The sequence below is a fragment of the Euprymna scolopes genome, chromosome 10 (assembly GCF_053919585.1).
Source record: "Euprymna scolopes isolate OS-2025 chromosome 10, ASM5391958v1, whole genome shotgun sequence".
Classification (NCBI taxonomy): domain Eukaryota; kingdom Metazoa; phylum Mollusca; class Cephalopoda; order Sepiida; family Sepiolidae; genus Euprymna; species Euprymna scolopes.
This window is the reverse complement of record NC_136491.1, coordinates 50,965,228-50,983,906: the sequence shown is the minus strand read 5'-3', so window position 1 is coordinate 50,983,906 and position 18,679 is coordinate 50,965,228. Positions and strand designations below refer to the sequence as shown.

The following is an 18,679-nucleotide window of genomic DNA, read 5'->3' as shown; positions in this document are numbered from 1 at the left end:
GAGGTGGCAGGGAAGAGAAAAGGACATCCCCCACTAAGCCACAAAGTCTATTTTGTACTCTGTCAAGGCAGGATAGGCTGTTTCTAGCAGCTCCTGCCCAGATATGGAAGCAGTATTCCATCCTTGGACGTACTAGGCTTTTATATAGATAGAGAATTGCATCAGTAGTGAGATATCTTCTGGAGCGGTAGAAGGATACCACCATCTTCCCAGCGACCTTGGCAACAGACTTGATGTACGTGTTCCATTTCAGATCAGGAGTGAAGGTAAAGCCCAGAAACTTGTCAAAACATGGGGCTTCTCTTAGACGAGAGCCATCCATTTCAGATGGGGATAACTCTCAATTTAAAAAAAGCCGCCAATATGTGTAGCACTTAATAAGTACAAGGAGACAAAACTACAAACAGTTTATTGATTACTCCAGAAATTTTTTTAAAGAAATTAATAATAATCCTACTATCGTTAGTTCTTTCAAATAAAAAGACATGTGTGAATACACTTATCATTTCCAATAACTCGCAAATTGATAATTACGAACTTCTTAAAGTAATCACTGACTTCTAAGAACAAATGAAACTTCCATGGGACATATTTTTTGATAATCGGACGTCCGAACAATGGTTGCAGATTAAGCAAAGCAGCTCTTTAAGAGAGAGTACTTCTTAAAGCCAGAATGAATGGAAATCAAACAAAACATGTATGATCTAATAAATCAAGAAACGCCGCTAGTGAAAATCCACAGGTAGATGACGGACGTTAAAAACAAAATGGAGGAGATTGAGACTACGAAATCAGAGAATGCATTAACTATGAATCATCAAACGATTTATAACACAGTGGCAAACAATGCTCACATCGCTAATGAACAAAGATTGGAAGAACCTTAAATTAGTAGGAGAAAAGACAAACAACTCTTCCAAGAAAGCTCAACAGATACTATCATAGATTTAAACAATTTAATATATACAGGCACAAAAATCAGTACGCAATAAACATTAAATAGAAAGAAACACTGACAAAACAATGAACGAGCAAAGCTTTAACGTGAAAAAAGAATAGCAACCCAGATAACTGAACTTGGGGAAAAAATTAAAACAGTAAATAGTATGAAACGAACGGGGAAGTATGGAGAAAAGAAAATCTGTTTGACAAGGAAATATTTAAAAAAAATAAATAATTATAACAAAATATAGATGAAAAGGAAGGAAGACGATACAGATAGCAATCAGAATAATACTAGCAAAACAAGACCTTTAAAAAAACAGTTTTATTAAAATATAAATGGGGAAGAACCGAAAAAAAAACTTATAAAAATAAGAATCTTCAGCTAGGACATTCAACTGGTATTCGAATAGAAATATGTGCTAGAAATAAAAAAGAGGGAACCTGAAAACATATTGGTGCATGAAACTGATCATATAGGACGAGCGTTTCGTAAACATGAACCTATAAATATTTGGGGGCTCTTGAAGCAGACACCATCAGATATTCAGAAATGAAAGAGAAAATTAGGATATAATACTCAAGAAGAACAACGACACTCTTAGAAACAAAATTACATAGTAGACAACTAGTTAAAGAGGCAAACACCTGGTTAGTATAAGTACTAATGTACATAAATACAAAAAAAGCAAAGAACAAAAGTTTTCTTTCACAGAATAATCGCACCACATATTTTTAATTCTTACAACTGTACTTCGTTCGAAAATTTCCCCGTTACAAATATCCTAAATATACTCAAATATTTTACTTGTTCTTCATTTTTCACATTAACCACCTGGAAAAGTATTGAAATAAAGATGAAACGTTAATGGATGTATGAATGATCTTGCGGTTTCCCCCCCCTTTTTTAAATTTGCCATCACGTTCATTTTCATATATATACGAGGTGTCTTAAATAAGTTTCGAGACTTTTTTTTCATAGTCATTTACAACTCTCGTAGACAGTTCAAAATTCAGTATGTTATTGTTATACATCTTATGAGATGACCAATTTTTATGATTCATGTTCAAATGAAACAAATGAACAGCTACAACATGAATAAGAATACACCCTACTAAAGCCTGATTGTCACAGCTGGTGGATTTAAAAAATGCAATATGGACTAGAGGACACTTTAGAAAAACGATATGCAATAAAATTCTGTTTTAAACTTGGAAAAAATTCCACAGAAACGTACAGAATGCTGCAGACTGCTTTTGGAACATTTTGCATGAATCGAGCATCAGTCTTTGAGTGGCATAAGCGATTCAAGGAGGGCAATGAATCTTTAAGGGATAAGGAGAGGTGTGGGACGAGTAAGGAAGTTAAAACACAGGAGTTTTTTGGCCAAATAGAGAATATCATGAATAAGGACAGTCGTGTGTCTATAGAGACAATAAGTGCCCAGTTTGATATCAGTGTGGGAACTGCCCACAGAATTATTTGCGAGGAACTGAAAATCTGGAAGATCTGTTCCAAGTTTATGCCAAGGATGCATAGAGAGGATAAAAAGCGTTTTCATGTAAATCAAGACCTTACTCCCTGTGACTTTTGGTTATTCCCTAAGCTCAAGGAAAACTTTAGAGGTTGTCGTTATGGGGCAATTGAGGAGATGAAAGAGGCTGGGGCGAGGTCATTGACACGTTCACACAAAAGAACTTACATGGGGCCTTCCAGAAGTTGTTGGAACCGTAGAACAAGTATATTTCAGCCGGAAGCGATTGCGTCGCAGGGGACTAGAGTTTCATATGTGTACTACCAATAAAAGCGCCTAAAAGAAAAATGCGTGGAAACTTATTGAAGGAACATCGTAATGGAAATTCCTGTCATACTAAATATTCTTTATTCAGTTCATTTCATATAAAGTTTAGGTACAAATTAAACGTCCTTCCGACAGGTGAAAACCTGTGTAATCTCCGATCTTTTGAAGTGTATCTTGTCAAAATCGGGTTATTTTATGTCGAACTTATGCGGAATTTCGAACCGAGGAAGGTCGGTGATTACACTAGCCGAAATGCAGTAAAAGGAACAGGCTAGATGAGAATAGTAGTCAAAATGTTTTTATTACTGCAAATGATCAATCATCATCTAAAAAAAAAAAAGAAAGAAAAACACATACTAATCGATTTTCGAATTTCGAAAGTAAAAACCAAACATATTTACGAACAAATAACAAATATTATTTAATTAAGTGGAATTGAGATGAAAAATGTGTATTATTTATTCATTTATTTATTGCTGGCTATTATTCTCATCTTCTATGTGTTGTTTCACGGCGTCTTGACCAACTATTCATCTGGCTTTTGTGAACCACTTACGAAGGCCAGAGGAATAGTTGACCGAAGGCATCGTAATGCAACAACTCTGAGATGAAGAAAATAGCCCGCAATGAATAAATGGATAATTAAAAAAAATAAGTTAACTTTTTTTAAAACAAATAATAAAAAATATAAGTATGTATAATATAACAAAGATAATATATCAAAATATAGCAAATCGTTCGAATAAATATCGAGTTTTTCTTTTAATAAAAATTAAGTGCGTAGTTCTATCACTTGAGGTGAAGTTTCGTTAAACTTACTTTGTGTGCAATGATCCAAAGTTTTTTTTTCCAAAAATCCATAAATAATATTTGCTCATTAATTAATTAAAAACCATCATTAAATTCATGATAAACGTAATCAGATATTCAAGTAATATTTTGAAATTTTATAAAAAAAAAATACCTATTTAAAAACCTCGACGGTTAAAAAGGCCAGGTCAATTTTTAGGTACACTATGTGATTTTCTCAATGGTTTTTAATTCAATATGTGATCTATCGATTTGTACCGTGAGTTAGTTAGTTAAGGTTAGGGGTGGGATCTAGCGATTGATAACATTGCCTCATTCTAGAAGGATTTCTCTTTCACTGACTGTGGGCGTAAACAATAAAGTATAATCACAGAACAGGTACTGCACTGCACTTTAACAGTATTTATTTGCGAAAAAATATCAAATATATATTTTAACAAATTATACAAAATGCAATCAAATTTGAATGTTGTTCATCGCCCTTTGTTTATCTTATTCAGTCTATCGTATCTTTAGATAGAATCGTTGAATTCGCCATAATACCACATTTACTCAAAGAGACATTTAACTTAAAATATCCTTTGAAAATTAAATTTTAATTTGTTCGTAGCTAAAAGGCTTTTATCTTGGAATATATATTTATTTAAAGGAACTTTCAAATGTTAAACATTATATTTGCTTAATGGGCCCCCTTGAGTTCAGCATTTGCCCCCCCCCCCTTTTTAGCCCTCAATGTTTTCAGAGGATGTCAAATCCTGGTGAAAATGAACAAACGGTGCAGTTTTAGGTTTTAACATATGTAAATTTGAGTTTTGCAGCATGCAAAAAAAAAAGAAAAAAGAAATAACTAAGTCCATCATTTGCCCCCCCCCTCCCATTAAGCCCCCAAAGCCTATCAATTTGAGTTCAACACCATGTAAAAATACTAAATACAGATACACAGAAAATTTTGGACAAATATTGTAAAATAGTCCCCAAAATGGAGTTTTTTTTTATTAGCCTGCGACGCACCCAAGAGTTATCGCGAACTACAGACACGACAAAATTATATAGAAATTAGTTACAACTTTTCAGAAAGTTTTATAAAAATCCAATCATTTTTTTTAATATGCACAAAAGTGTCAAGGGCGCACATAAAGGTGCAACCGGAGTTTTCCCGGAAAATCCACTCAGTTACTTTTTTACTCATATCATGTTTAATGTTTGTGCAGAATTTCAAAAAATGGTAAGGTTGAGAAAAATGCGGACAGAAGAAAGGACGAACGGACCTCCTTTTATCGGAATATAAAAAGGTTGAAATATTAGATTTATATTGTCAAGAGAGTAACGATGTAAATAATATTTCTGTTTATGATTTTATGCATTCGACACACTATAATAGTTTCATTTTATTTCAAATTAACTTTCGATTATTTAACGTATTAGTATTTACAAAGAAAAGTTTTGAAAACAATTTAAAATTCGTCCCAACAGTAGAATTAATGTTGCAAATGTATCCAAATAAAACGCAATGAAGCCAAAGACGAGTTTCTGTTTATTTTACAAGTAGGCGTGTTTTTTTGCTAATGGGCGTGTCGATAAAATAAAAACATCTATCATTTTTGATTGACAGTCCATTTGTTCGGCGACTGTTAAAGCTTTGAAGCTTTTGCCGCTAATTCTGTTATAGCAGTAGTAAAAACATCAGACGGTTCGTAAAGCTCCTCCCACTTTTCCTTTTATTTTTTTTATTTTTCTGTTACTTCGAGCGTATCACTCCGCGGGTTTGTCGTTTTTTTTTGTTTCTTTCTATATTAAAAAAAAACTTAAAGTAGTACACGATCAGATGACCGAAACATAGAAGCCTAGTTAATAAGTGTTCTTTTTTTGTTTTTCGTTTTTTTTTAAATAGGGTCAAGTCACTTTGAAGGGGTTCGGATTATTTTAAAGAGAGCAAATCAGACTTGATTGGGTGGAATATCGTTGCCCTGGCGGAAGGATACAGTATGTAAGAGTGGGTGTTCGTAAGTCTGTTTCGATTCTTCTCCTCCTTTTTCTCCTTCGCTGTTCTGAAGTCAAACATACGTACACAACCAACTCGGAATGACGGAGGAAAAAACGGAGAGTTACGCACGCACTTCTACAATCGCCATGTGCTCGACAGCCGCACACATCAGGAGGACGTACATTTACCGTGCTTCGTATAAACAGATTGATCTGGCGAGAACCCGAACCGTATGAAGTCGTCGTGAATGCATGCGCCTTTTCACCAGTACTGCGGAGAGGCAGTACGTAGCAGACAGAGACAAGGAAGGCCTCTGTCTTCGCCTGGCAAGGGGTTGTGGTCACAACAGCGACTACAACTGGTCTACTACAGCACTGTTTTATTATTTTTATTATTTCTACCTCGGCCGGAGTTCAGCTGACCACACCAACCAGCACACAGAAGAAAACAATACTCCAGCTTTGATTGTAACACTTGTGTTTGTCTACGTGATATTAAGACGGGCCTTTCCAGTTATCGTATAGCCGCGAGCTGTATCTACGGATTTGTACAGCGTTCCGTTTTGTGTCTATCAGTCGTACTTTCCAGCTACTTCTAGTAGGTATCCACACCGGAGCTGGTTTTACGACGGATATCTAAATATACTCTACTATTCAGCAAAAGAAATCGAAAACATAAACAAACAAAAATCCAGGACTTTACTGAGCGTTCACATGCCCTGGCCCGATGGATAATAATAATGAAGGCGAAAAATCGAATTACTCATTAAGATTTTTTGTAATCACAGCTCGGAGAAATAGGCCCCCTAAAAACCATAGGCCTAAGTTATTTTCTCCTTCGTCTGTTTTAGGCTAAGAACAAAAAGAATAAAAAAAAGAACCCATACAAATATTGGAATTATACAAAAAGAAAAAACTCCAAAAATAATTTTAAAAAGTAAAAAAAATAAGGGAAACATTTTTTTTTTTTTAATTAACAAATATATTGCAGCATAACTTTGTCATCCATTACCAATTCGATCTAAAATAATCGCTATAACATGAATTATTTGTGTTTCTTGGTTTTATTAATATCGTTGTTTGCCCAGGGCCCGGTGAAAGGGTTTACGCCCTCATCGGAAAGGCATTACGAAAGATGCGAACGGATTACCATTCCAATGTGCATGAACATGCGCTACAACATGACGAAAATGCCGAATCTATTGGGACAGCTCAACCAGAAGGATGCCGCGATACAAGTGCACGAATTCCTCCCGCTGGTCGAGTTGGGTTGCTCCAAACTCCTTCGCTTCTTTCTCTGCTCTTTCTACGCCCCGATGTGCACCGAAATGGTCAACGCCGCATTGGTGGTGTCAGCGTGTCGATCCATGTGCCTTGAGGTGAAATCCAAGTGCGAACCCGTATTGAAAAATTTAATGTTTTCGTGGCCGAAAGCCCTGGACTGCCAACAGCTACCAGAGAATTCTAACAAAAAACACTTGTGCATGGAGGCCCCCAACGTCACTGACGATCCGGACCTGCAACCCGAAACCGTTAACGCAGAATGGTGGAGCATCGTACAGTCGTTTAAAGAGAAAACAACAGAGTCGACTGGTAAAAAAATACGCTTTGGTCCGTACGGGATCGGCCACGAACCGGGTTCCTCGATCCACTCACCATGTCCGGACCGCTTTGTTTACGTGGATAAACTTGGTGGTCGCAACTATTCGTGCGCACCCCGTTGTAACATTGATGTTTATTTTAAACAAGAGGACAAACGTTTCGCCGAAATATGGTTGCTTGTGTGGGCCACGTTCTGCTGTATTTCAACGACCATTACAGTTTTGACGTTTGCTATTGACACTTCACGCTTTAAGTACCCGGAGAGACCGATTATATTTTTATCTATGTGCTACGCAATCTATTCAGGCGCTTTCATGATACGGGGTATAACCGGACCTAACTCTATCTCATGTGATCGATTACGCGACGGTACGGAATTTCTTATACAAGAAGGTCTGGAAAGCACGTGGTGCATTGTTGTTTTTTTAATACTTTATTATTTTGGGATGGCGAGCGCTATCTGGTGGGTCATTTTAACCCTGACGTGGTTTCTAGCGGCCGGGAGAAAGTGGGTCCAGGAAGCCATAGAAGCACTAAGTAGTTACTTCCATGTGGCTGCCTGGGCCATCCCGGCTGTCAAAACTATCGTTATTTTAACTATGCGACGCGTCGATGGAGACGAACTGACTGGTTTATGCTTCGTCGGTAATCAAGATGTGGTTGCACTAACTGGGTTCGTGCTGGCGCCCCTAATAACTTATCTGCTAGCCGGGACGGTTTTCATATTCGCTGGCTTTTTCGCCATGTTTAAGATACGCCGGAACCTGAAGCAGGACGGTACGAACATTCGCAAACTAGAGAAACTGATGGCGAAGATCGGCATCTTCTCCGTGCTTTACACGGTGCCAGCCACATGCGTCATCGGATGCTACCTTTACGAGCGGCTCAACTTTGACAGATGGCGGACAGAGGCGATGCGGCGCCGATGTCGGATGAGCCGGACCGGTGCGAAAGATTGCGCCCTCTCGCATTCCATACCGACCGTGGAGGTCTACATGCTCAAGATATTCATGTCTCTAATCGTCGGAATTACCAGCGGGATGTGGGTGTGGAGCTATAAAACAATAAACTCGTGGAAGAACTTCTTTCACAGTCGCTTTTCCCGTCGGAAACACAACTACCACGGAAATTACCAACAGGCTCCAGTGTTCCTCATGAAAATCCAGGGACAAAAAGTGGTCCCAAAAAACGTTGGCACCCGAGTGTGATAATTATGATTATATGTACATGCATAAATATATGTCCATCAATATGCATTGATATGATTTCATATATATGTGCGTCTGTGTGTAATTTTTATGTAAGTGTGCATATATAATATGTATATGTATATATTTATGTGTATATATTTGTATGTACATATATATGTGTGTATATATATTTATATGTATATTGTATATACTGTATATATATGTAGATATTTATGTGTAGATATGTATATATATTTTAATGTATATAAGCAATTGTGAATGTATGTATGCGTACTTGATAATTTTTTTGTGTGAATGACGGTGTGATAATGTATTCAAAAGTGATCAATATATATATATATATATATGATGGGAATAATGGATGGAGATATATATATATATAGTATGCATGTATATGTGATGGATTTTACCCAAATGAAAAAAGAAACAAAGAAAAAACAAATATTAAAGCTAAAACAAAAAACACAAAACATAAAATGCAAAATTCAAGAAACAGGTGATGTGTATTTTTTTTAATTATTATTTTTATTTCATTTTTTTTTCTCCAAAGTTTGTGAATATTCAAAAATGATTTTCTAATTGATTGGTCTATGAATTATTAAATATATTTTTTTAATTTAAAACCACGATGTTAAGCTTCCTTTTTCCTGCTTCTGCACACATGCATGTACACACACACACACACACACACACACACACACACACACACACACACACACACACAAAAGAAAAACTTTCGACAGGTGCGCGTAAAAAATAAGCTTTTGCGTTTTTTATCAGCACAAATGGATTAGAATACTTGACTTTTTTGTCTTTAAACAATTTGCTATAAAATTTCAGATTAATTTATTATTTTTCAATTTCCAATTAACAGAGCTTGCAAATATAGTGTGTGTTCTGTTGAGCTCCTCAGGCATTATCTCCTTCTATTGTCATACACATTAATCCTAATCTTCCTCGTTCGGAGGAAAGGATATAGATATTCTTTTTAAAGGAGAATAGAATTCTAGTATATGTCCTGTTAACTATCTTCCCAGGTATTATCTCCTCCTTTAAGGGCAAGTATTATATGTTTGATTATCATATTTACTCGACGGTTTGGCTGAGATACACGAGTGAGGCCCCATAGCGAAGTAAGTACGCATCGGCTCTGATACTGTACACAGCTCGTTTTAGGGAGCGTTCATTATTCTAAAAAGGAAAAAAAATTGGCGTGTTTGGCATTGTTTTTATTTGGGGTGGGGTGGGGGCTTGAACTTTGCGTTTTTCGAATTAATTTGTTATGTTTTTTTGTTGTTTTTTTTTGCCAAAGATTATTGTTATAGGTATTTATTAACAGGAAAATTGGCGCTAGTCCAGATTAGCACTTGTGGCGATGAACAAAAATAAACACCTTCATCGTCACAGAATGTCGTCCGTGTTTTTTTCTCATATCGAAAAGCAGTGACATTTTATTTGGTGCAAGTGCCATTATGGATCCGCGCTATTTTTTAAATAGTATTTTTAAGTTTAATTAAAGATTTACGATATCTTTTTATTGAATTGTTAGGTGAAAGTACAGAATAGGAACACCCTCCCCCGTTCCCATGTTAAGAATCTTCGGCCAAAAAAGAATATCCATCCAAAAAAAAGGGGGACAAAACATATAATTAATTAATCCGAAAAGCGCAAAGTTCAAGACAAAATAAAAAAATAAAAAAAAGCCACACACGCCAAAATTCTTTCCTTCTAAGAATAATGACCGCTCCCTGAAACGCGCTGCGTACAACATCGGAGCCGATACGTATTTCACAATGGGTTTTCATTCGTGTACGTCCGCCGACGATAAATATAAGTAATGCATTTGCTGTAATTGTGGTTTAATCCATTACTATGAAAATGTATTCAAAGGTAGTCTTAAAGCCTTTAAACTACCGAAGGCATTTCTAATTCGAATTGAAAGTTCAATGGTATTTGTCAAGTATTCATTTCTATGTGTCATTAAAAAAAAAAAAGAAAAAATCTTCAGGTATTTTAACATTAGCCAACAAAAAAAAATGTATGACAAAATGATACAAAGAATAAATATTACCAAAGGCAAGATAAGTTACTCTTCTCTTAAAAGTTATTTTTTTCCATTCGAATGGCAAGTCTGGTGAGTTAGAAGGAAAAAAAGTGGTTCTGTTATAGCCATTTGCCCCCTCGATAATTGTTTACAAATTCGAAAAATTTATAGAGCATTAGAAGATTGGGATATATATATAAGGCATGTGTATATATATATGTATGTACATATGTATGTATATATATGTATGTATATATATATATATATATATATATATATATGCGTGTGTGTATATGTATGTATGAATGTATATATGTATGAAGGTATGTATGTATATATATATATGTATGTATACATCTGCATATATATGCACATATATACATACATATATATATACATACCTGCATACATATAAATACATGCATATATATATATATATATACATACATATATATACATACATACATACACATATACATATATATATATATATATATATATATATATATATATACATATATATGTATATATAGATGATTGTAACATAGATTAGTTGGGTTTCTATGTATATATATATGTATATATGTGCATGTATATGTATATATGTGTGCATGTATGTATATATACATGTATGCACGTGTGTATATATGTATGCATGTATGTATATATATATGTATCTATGTATATATATATGTATGCAAGTATGTATATATAAAAGTATGCATGAATGTATATATATATATATGTATGCATGTATGTATATATACATACATATATGTATATATGCACGTATGTATATATATATATATATATATATATATATATATATATATATATAAATATATATATATATATATATATTTATGTATATATGCATGCATATATTTAAAAATATTCTGTACTGGTGTTTTTTGTTTCTTAATCTCTTTCATCCAAAGAAAGTCTCGAAATAAAGATGATACGTTGATGAACACATAATACGGTTGGTTCCTTTTTATTTTTCTATGTATGCATGTATGTATATATAAATATATATATATATATATATATATATATGTGTATATATATGTATATATATATATGTGTATATATATGTATATATATGTGTGTATATATATGTATATATATATGTGTATATATATGTATATATATATGTATATATGCATGTATGTTTATATATGTATATATGAATGTATGTATTTATATATGTGTATATATGCATGTGTGTATATATATGTATATATATATGTATATATGCATGTATGTTTATATATGTATATATGAATGTATGTATTTATATATGTGTATATATGCATGTATGTATATATATATGTATGTATATATGCATGTATATATATGTAAATACGCATGTATATATATGTATATATGCATGTATGTATATATATATGTATATATGAATGTATGTATATATATGTAATATGCATGCATGTATGTATATATATGTATGCATGTATATATGTATACATGCACATCATGTACGTATATCCATGTATGTATATATATATATATGTGTATGTATGTATATACGTATATTTGTGTATATATATATATATATATATATATATATATATATATATGGTTTGTTTTACTACACACGTAGATTCGAAAAAGTTGTCAAAAAGAAAATTAAATGTTATCAAAGACAAGATAAGTTACTTTTCTACCTAACTAGGTAAGTTTTTAGTGGTTTTATTTAATGTTTAAGTATTTATTCGGTTCGAAAATCATAATATATATAAATATTGATATATTTGAAAAAAAGACTAATGTCGGCGAGGTCTCTGTAGAATATGTTAAGTTTTGGAAAATGAGTTCAAACTAAAAATTATACCAAATGCTGATAGAAACCCAACTAATCTATGTTACAATCAATTTTTGTACGATTATCGAAGATCTAAATGGCTATAACGAAGCCTGCATTTTCTTCGTTCTAACTGAACTGAGTCGGCGTTATTTTAGTTTAAAGGCAAGATAAGTTACTTTTCTACCTAACTGGATATATTTTTTGTGTTTTTATTCAATGTAACATGTTTATTCAGCTCGAAAAACATACAGAGTTTACCGATGTATTGGAAAATTCAAGATAGCGCCTGACTATCTCGGCAACATGGTAAGTTTGGGAAAAGGTGTTATAACTAAAAAACTAGACAAAATACTGTTTCAAAGCTGCCGAATATATGTCAACCTATGTCACGGTAGCATATATTGAGCGAGTTTCTAAAGGTATTTTGTCTAGTTTTTTATTCATAACACCTTTCCCAAACTTACCCTTTTAAAGAGAGAGTCAAGCGCCATCTTGAATTTCCCAATACATCAGTAAACACTGTATTTTTTTCGAGCTGAATGAACATGTTATATTGAATAAAAACACGAAAAATATGTCCAGTTTGGTAGAAAAGTAACTTATATTGGCTTTGATAACATTTATTTATTTTTTTTTTTTTTTGACAACTTTTTTGAATGTGTGTGTACAGTAATACAAACCCGGGCTCTTCTATTAAATTTGGTCCGAACCAAACTAACTTTTGCTTAGATTAGAGAGAAAAAAAACAATACGTTTTAAAATCTATAGAACTGCATAGATTTTCATGCCTAGAGTTCACCCTTCCATAATGTAGTATATACTCGTTCATCATGATATCATTCCTCCCAGTCATTATATCCTTGTGAGTCAATGGAGTTGTGTATTATCTGTACTATGACCATGATGACACTATGATTCTAGAGATTACTTATATATATTTTACTTAAAAATACCTGCGTTGTCCGCTTACCCAAAAAATATCTGCGTTGTATATATATATATATATATATATATATATATATATATATATATATATATATATATATATATAATGTATATGTATGTATATATATATATATGTATGTATATATATATATATATAATGTATATGTATGTATATATATATATATGTATGTATATATATATATATAATGTATATGTATGTATATATATATATATGTATGTATATATATATATATATATAATGTATATGTATGTATATATATATATATGTATATGTGTGTATATATATATATATATATATATATGTATATGTAATGAAGGAAAGGATTTCTGTGTTTATATATATATATGTATATATATATATATATATATATATATATGTATATGTAATGAAGGAAAGGATTTCTGTGTTTATATATATATGTATATATATATGTATATATATATATATATATATATTTATATAAACACAGAAATCTTTTCCTTCATATATATATATATATATATATATATATATATATATATATATATAAAAACACAGAAATCCTTTCCTTCATTGCCTAAACTTTCGGCAACCTACAGCCAACGGTGTATCCCATTTAAACATATCGTTGTGATTTTTAGGGGGACTTTGTTTTCCTTCGATTTGACAATTCGTGTTTGTTTAACTGTCTATGTTAAAAATCTTATAATTTTTTGCCTGTGGTAATATACGTTCAATCGTAATTTTTTTAATTAACTGTTTGATTGTCTATCGTACCAGTTTTTTACGTGGTCACCATTACTTACGTCATATAAATAACAATTTGCTGTTACTTTAAATAAGTCACAATCAAATACTAAGGGAAAATTAGATCGTATGTTTCCGATTGTGGCGATATATTACAAAATTTAACAAGTTTAAAAAAATAAAAAGACAAGATTCTCCCAATGCCCCGGGTTGGTATTTCTGTGTTTTAATTCATTTTAAACATTTTCTTTTTAATTCAATAAAAAGTGCATTCAAGTTTGTCAAGTTAGAACGAATTAAATAATGGCTATCACGAAACAGCATGAGGAGTTTCGATAATCGCTCAAAAATTTAAAACAAAAAAAGTAACGGTGATAAAATATACAGTTCGACGAAAGATTATATTTTCTCAAGGTTAGTGACATTTATTAACTGTGTTTCTGTTTAATTTGCGAATTTTGAATGATTATCGAGGGACCAAATCGCTAACTCAACGTTTTCTTTTCTTTTTTTTTTTTTGTTCCATCAAAACAGACTTTACACTACTTATGTTTCAAATTAAATAAATGATTTAAAATAAGTTATGTATGTAGGTGAAAAGAGTACCTTATCTTGCCTTTGGTAACATCTATTTGTAGAATATTTCATTTTTTTTTTTTTCTCTCTGTCGGCTCCAAAATTATCAACATCTATAAAACATTATTATCCGACATGTGCTAATGTGTGTATGCGCGCGCACACGTGTGTGTGTGTGTGTGTGAGTGTGTGTGCGCGCCTGCGCCGATAACAGCTGCCTTATTAGCGGAGGTTACCTACCAGCTGAGGATACTTTTCGGCAATCGATCCGACAGGTCAAGAGCTTCCATGGGGGCTTAATGGCCAACTTCTGTTCGGGGTGAGGTATGGTCGAGATCAGTCATTGGAAGTGCTCTCTCCCATGCATTACCCTCTCTGTTTGAGGAGGGATTGGTGTATTGTCAATAGTCTGAAGCTGCCCTAACTAATAATGCCGACAAGTATACTTCAGAGCTTCTTGACTCTTGAGTGCTCCCTCGAGAGCGCTGTCTACCTTCCGACCTTATGCCATATCCTCCTGCGATGAAAAGGAAACAAAATCAATCAACCCGAGAGATAAGGGTTTTAATTTGTGTTACTTTTCTTTTAGCGGGATTACGTAAGAGAGTTTCGTTCATTGTCAATCGCCTGATGCGCCTCTAACATGGATCCGTTCATGACTGTTTTTTGTGCCAGTTAGAGTCCTTACCTCTATCGGGGCAATAAAGTGAATATCGTTGTTATTATTGTACCTCCCTCATCAGAAGAGGTGTTATCTCCTGCTTTCTGATCATCATGCACAATAATAACTTGGAATATCTTACCACCTATTCTCATCTTCTTAGAATTCTTTTGAGATGAGCAGTTTATTTATTTATTGCGGATAATTATCCTCATCTTTTAGTTGTTGTTTGTGGTGTGGGGTTTGTATTACTGTACACATAGATTCGAAAAAGTTGTTAAAAAACAAATATATAACAAATAAATGTTATCAAAGGCAAGATAAGTTACTTTTCTACCAAACTGGATATATTTTTCGTGTTTTTATTCAATGTATTGTAACATGTTTATTCAGCTCGAAAAACATACAGTGTTTACCGATGTATTGGAAAATTCAAGATGGCGTCTGACTCCCTCTTTAACACAGTAAGTTTGGGAAAAGGTGTTATAAATAAAAACTAGACAAAATACTATTAAAACCCCGCCGAATATATGTCAAACTATGTCACGGTAACATATATTGAGCGAGTTTTTAATAGTATTTTATCCAGTTTTTGTATTTATAACACCTTTTCTCAAACTTACTGTGTTAAAGAGGGAGTCAGACGCCATCTTGAATTTTCCAATACATCGGTAAACACTGTATGTTTTTCGAGCTGAATAAACATGTTACATTGAATAAAAACACAAAAAATATATCCAGTTTGGTAGAAAAGTAACTTATCTTGCCTTTGATAACATTTATTTGTTATATATTTGTTTTTTAACAACTTTTTCGAATCTATGTGTACAGTAATACAAACCCCCTACCAAAAGCCGGCCAGAGGCTTAGTTCGCTAAAACGTTGCAAGACAACAACTATGGGAAGCAGTGAAGCACTAATTACAGAAGATAGAGTTAAAGAGATTAAGCATTCCCATCCCCTCGTGGTTTACCAGCAAGTCCAGAGGAATAGTTGGCCGAAACGTTGAGAAACAACAACTAGAAACTGAGGAGAATAGTTTGCAAAAAAAAAAAAAAATGTATTTTAATCTTAGTTGTTATGATCACAATGTTTCGGCCGATATAACAACCGGCCTTCTTAATGTATATGGTTTAAAATTTGGGAAACTCCAAGTCGAGCGCGTGTACCTAGACTATACTGGATTTTGAACGGGACGTTTTACTTAATATACGGGGTGGATTCTTCTCATTCTGTCACCCATGTTCGAGTGAAATTGTTATTTTATGTCATTCTTAGTTATTATCGCCTGAAGAAAGGATTAAAATTCTCAACATTCGTTCATTTTTAATTATTTCTTATTTATCTGACAATAGCTCAAACTGTAACGATTAAGGCTGGATTGATGTTTGGTTTGGATTTTAGCAGATGGCATCCACGTCATATATTTATTTTTACTTTTGACATCATTATTATATATTGGGTACAATATAATAATAAAGAATTGGCTGTATTATAATAAATACGAAATCTGCATAAATTAAAATATATTTAAATGTATTTTATGATCGAGCAATGCCGAGAGCCTAGATAATACTATGATAGCACAATCACGTTGACACAAGCTGAGCCTGGCCAGTACCAGATGGGTGACCATTTGAGAAGGCGAGGCAGGCGCTGTATGTATCGCAAGGTACAATGCCAGGTTGGGAAACAGGCGCGGTTTATCCTTCTCCCGCGGGTAGTGAACGATAAAAAATACCGTTGATAGCTCTGGCAAATCATCAAGTATTCAGCTACGGCAAAGATTTGAATTACATCACAAACTCGTGTAGTGAGTTCAATCTTAGCTGCGGCAGCATGTTACGTTAGGTTTAATACTATTAGGTTGGTGCAAAAATAATGACTTTTTTCTTTTACTTGAAGTTTAACGTCAAAAAACGATATTATTTTTGCACCAACCTAATATATAACCAACCGGTGTTGAGAATACTGAGCAGCATGACAGTCAATACTGTATTTTTTAAAAAGTTATGAATGGGTAATTCTAATATAGCCTATGCGAAGGAAATATACTCCACGGTGCCCGGAAAACTCGTTCCGGGAAAACTCGTCTCGGGAAAACTCGTCTCGGGAAAACTCGTCTCCGGAAAACTCGTCTCGGGAAAACTCGTCCCCTTTCGCTAGGTAGGAAAACTGGTCCCTTATTGAATAAATATCGATTGAAAACACATTTTATGATCGTTCTTGAAGGAGAAATTGTTTTTTTTTAAATAGACTATAGCCCCCCCCCATAATATTAAAAAAAAAATTTTTTTACTTGTTTGATGTTTTTTTTTTTTAAATAAAATCGATTTTCTAAGTGTCCGTTTTCTACCTAACTGGCTAAGTTCTTAGTGGTTTCACTTATTTTAAAGCGTGTATTATGTTCATAAACGAGACCGCATATTTTTTTATATTAATATAAAAAGAATTTACTTATTTACTGTTGTTATAAAAGGGTAAAATCGATTTGGGTTTGTATTACTATACACATAGATTCGAAAAATTGTCAAAAAACAAATATATAACAAATAAATTTTATCAAAGGCAAGATAAGTTACTTTCCTACCAAACTGGATATATTTTTCGTGTTTTTATTCAATGTAACATGTTTATTCAGCTCGAAAAACATACAGTGTTTACCGATGTATTGGACAATTCAAAATAGCGGCCGACTCTCTCTTAAACACAGTAAGTTCGGGAATAGGTATTATAAATAATAAACTAGACAAAATACTATTAAAAAAAACACCGAATATATGTCAACCTATGTCACGGTAATATATATTGAGCGAATTTCTAACAGTATTTTTTCTAGTTTATTATTTTTCGAATCTATGTGTACAGTAATACAAACCAAAATTTTAATATTTTTTGAAATATAATTTAGAGAGGTGTGGGGGGGGGTTATATCTCCCTCGGAAAAACAACCAACAAAAAATGAAATTAAAAAGATTCTTGATAAACGATAGCGGAGTTTTCAATAAAATTGATTAATAAATTTATTTAGTGATTACTTTTTCTCTGAATGATTGATTTTAGAATTTTGAAGTAAAAATTAAAAAAATTAAAAATGAGTTAACGAGAGATTGTTAGCACATGGCATCTCTCGCGCCAAAAAATATTTCGCTTTTGATTTATTAGTTAATTTTTGCAAAATTTGACAGGACGACAATAAATGTTGATAATTGATAGAATTATAATTTTAAATAACGCATGAGTGCATTTGGTATGAGAGAAAACGAAAACATAAACAACAAAAAACTATCATAATTAAAAAACCAAAACAAAAAAGTAACGCTCCCAATTTTTAATTTTTTTGTTTTGTTTTTTTTATTATTGTTTTTATGTCTCCAAACACATCGTTAAAATAAGAACCAAAAATTTGTTTAATTAACTTTGTATGAACATAATAAACGCTTTAAAATAAGTGAAAGCACTAAGTACTTAGCCAGTTAGGTAGAAAAAAAAACAAAAAAAAACATTAAACAAATAAAATATTTTTTAAA

General features: G+C 32.9%; 1 protein-coding gene across 1 annotated transcript; it reads left to right on the top strand.

Annotated features, from left to right (window-relative positions):
- The first annotated feature begins 5,420 nt into the window (after positions 1–5,420).
- LOC145285990 (frizzled-9-like) lies at positions 5,421–9,056 on the top strand. The gene has a single exon (XM_080134581.1). It carries the CDS (start codon positions 6,578–6,580, stop codon positions 8,345–8,347), a length of 1,770 nt encoding a protein of 589 aa, XP_079990707.1. The 5' UTR covers positions 5,421–6,577; the 3' UTR covers positions 8,348–9,056.
- The last annotated feature ends 9,623 nt before the right edge of the window (positions 9,057–18,679 follow it).

Coding starts and splice junctions, on each gene's coding strand:
- LOC145285990 (XM_080134581.1), top strand. CDS start 6,578: ATGAATTATTTGTGTTTCTTGGTTTTATTAATATCGTTGTTTGCCCAG.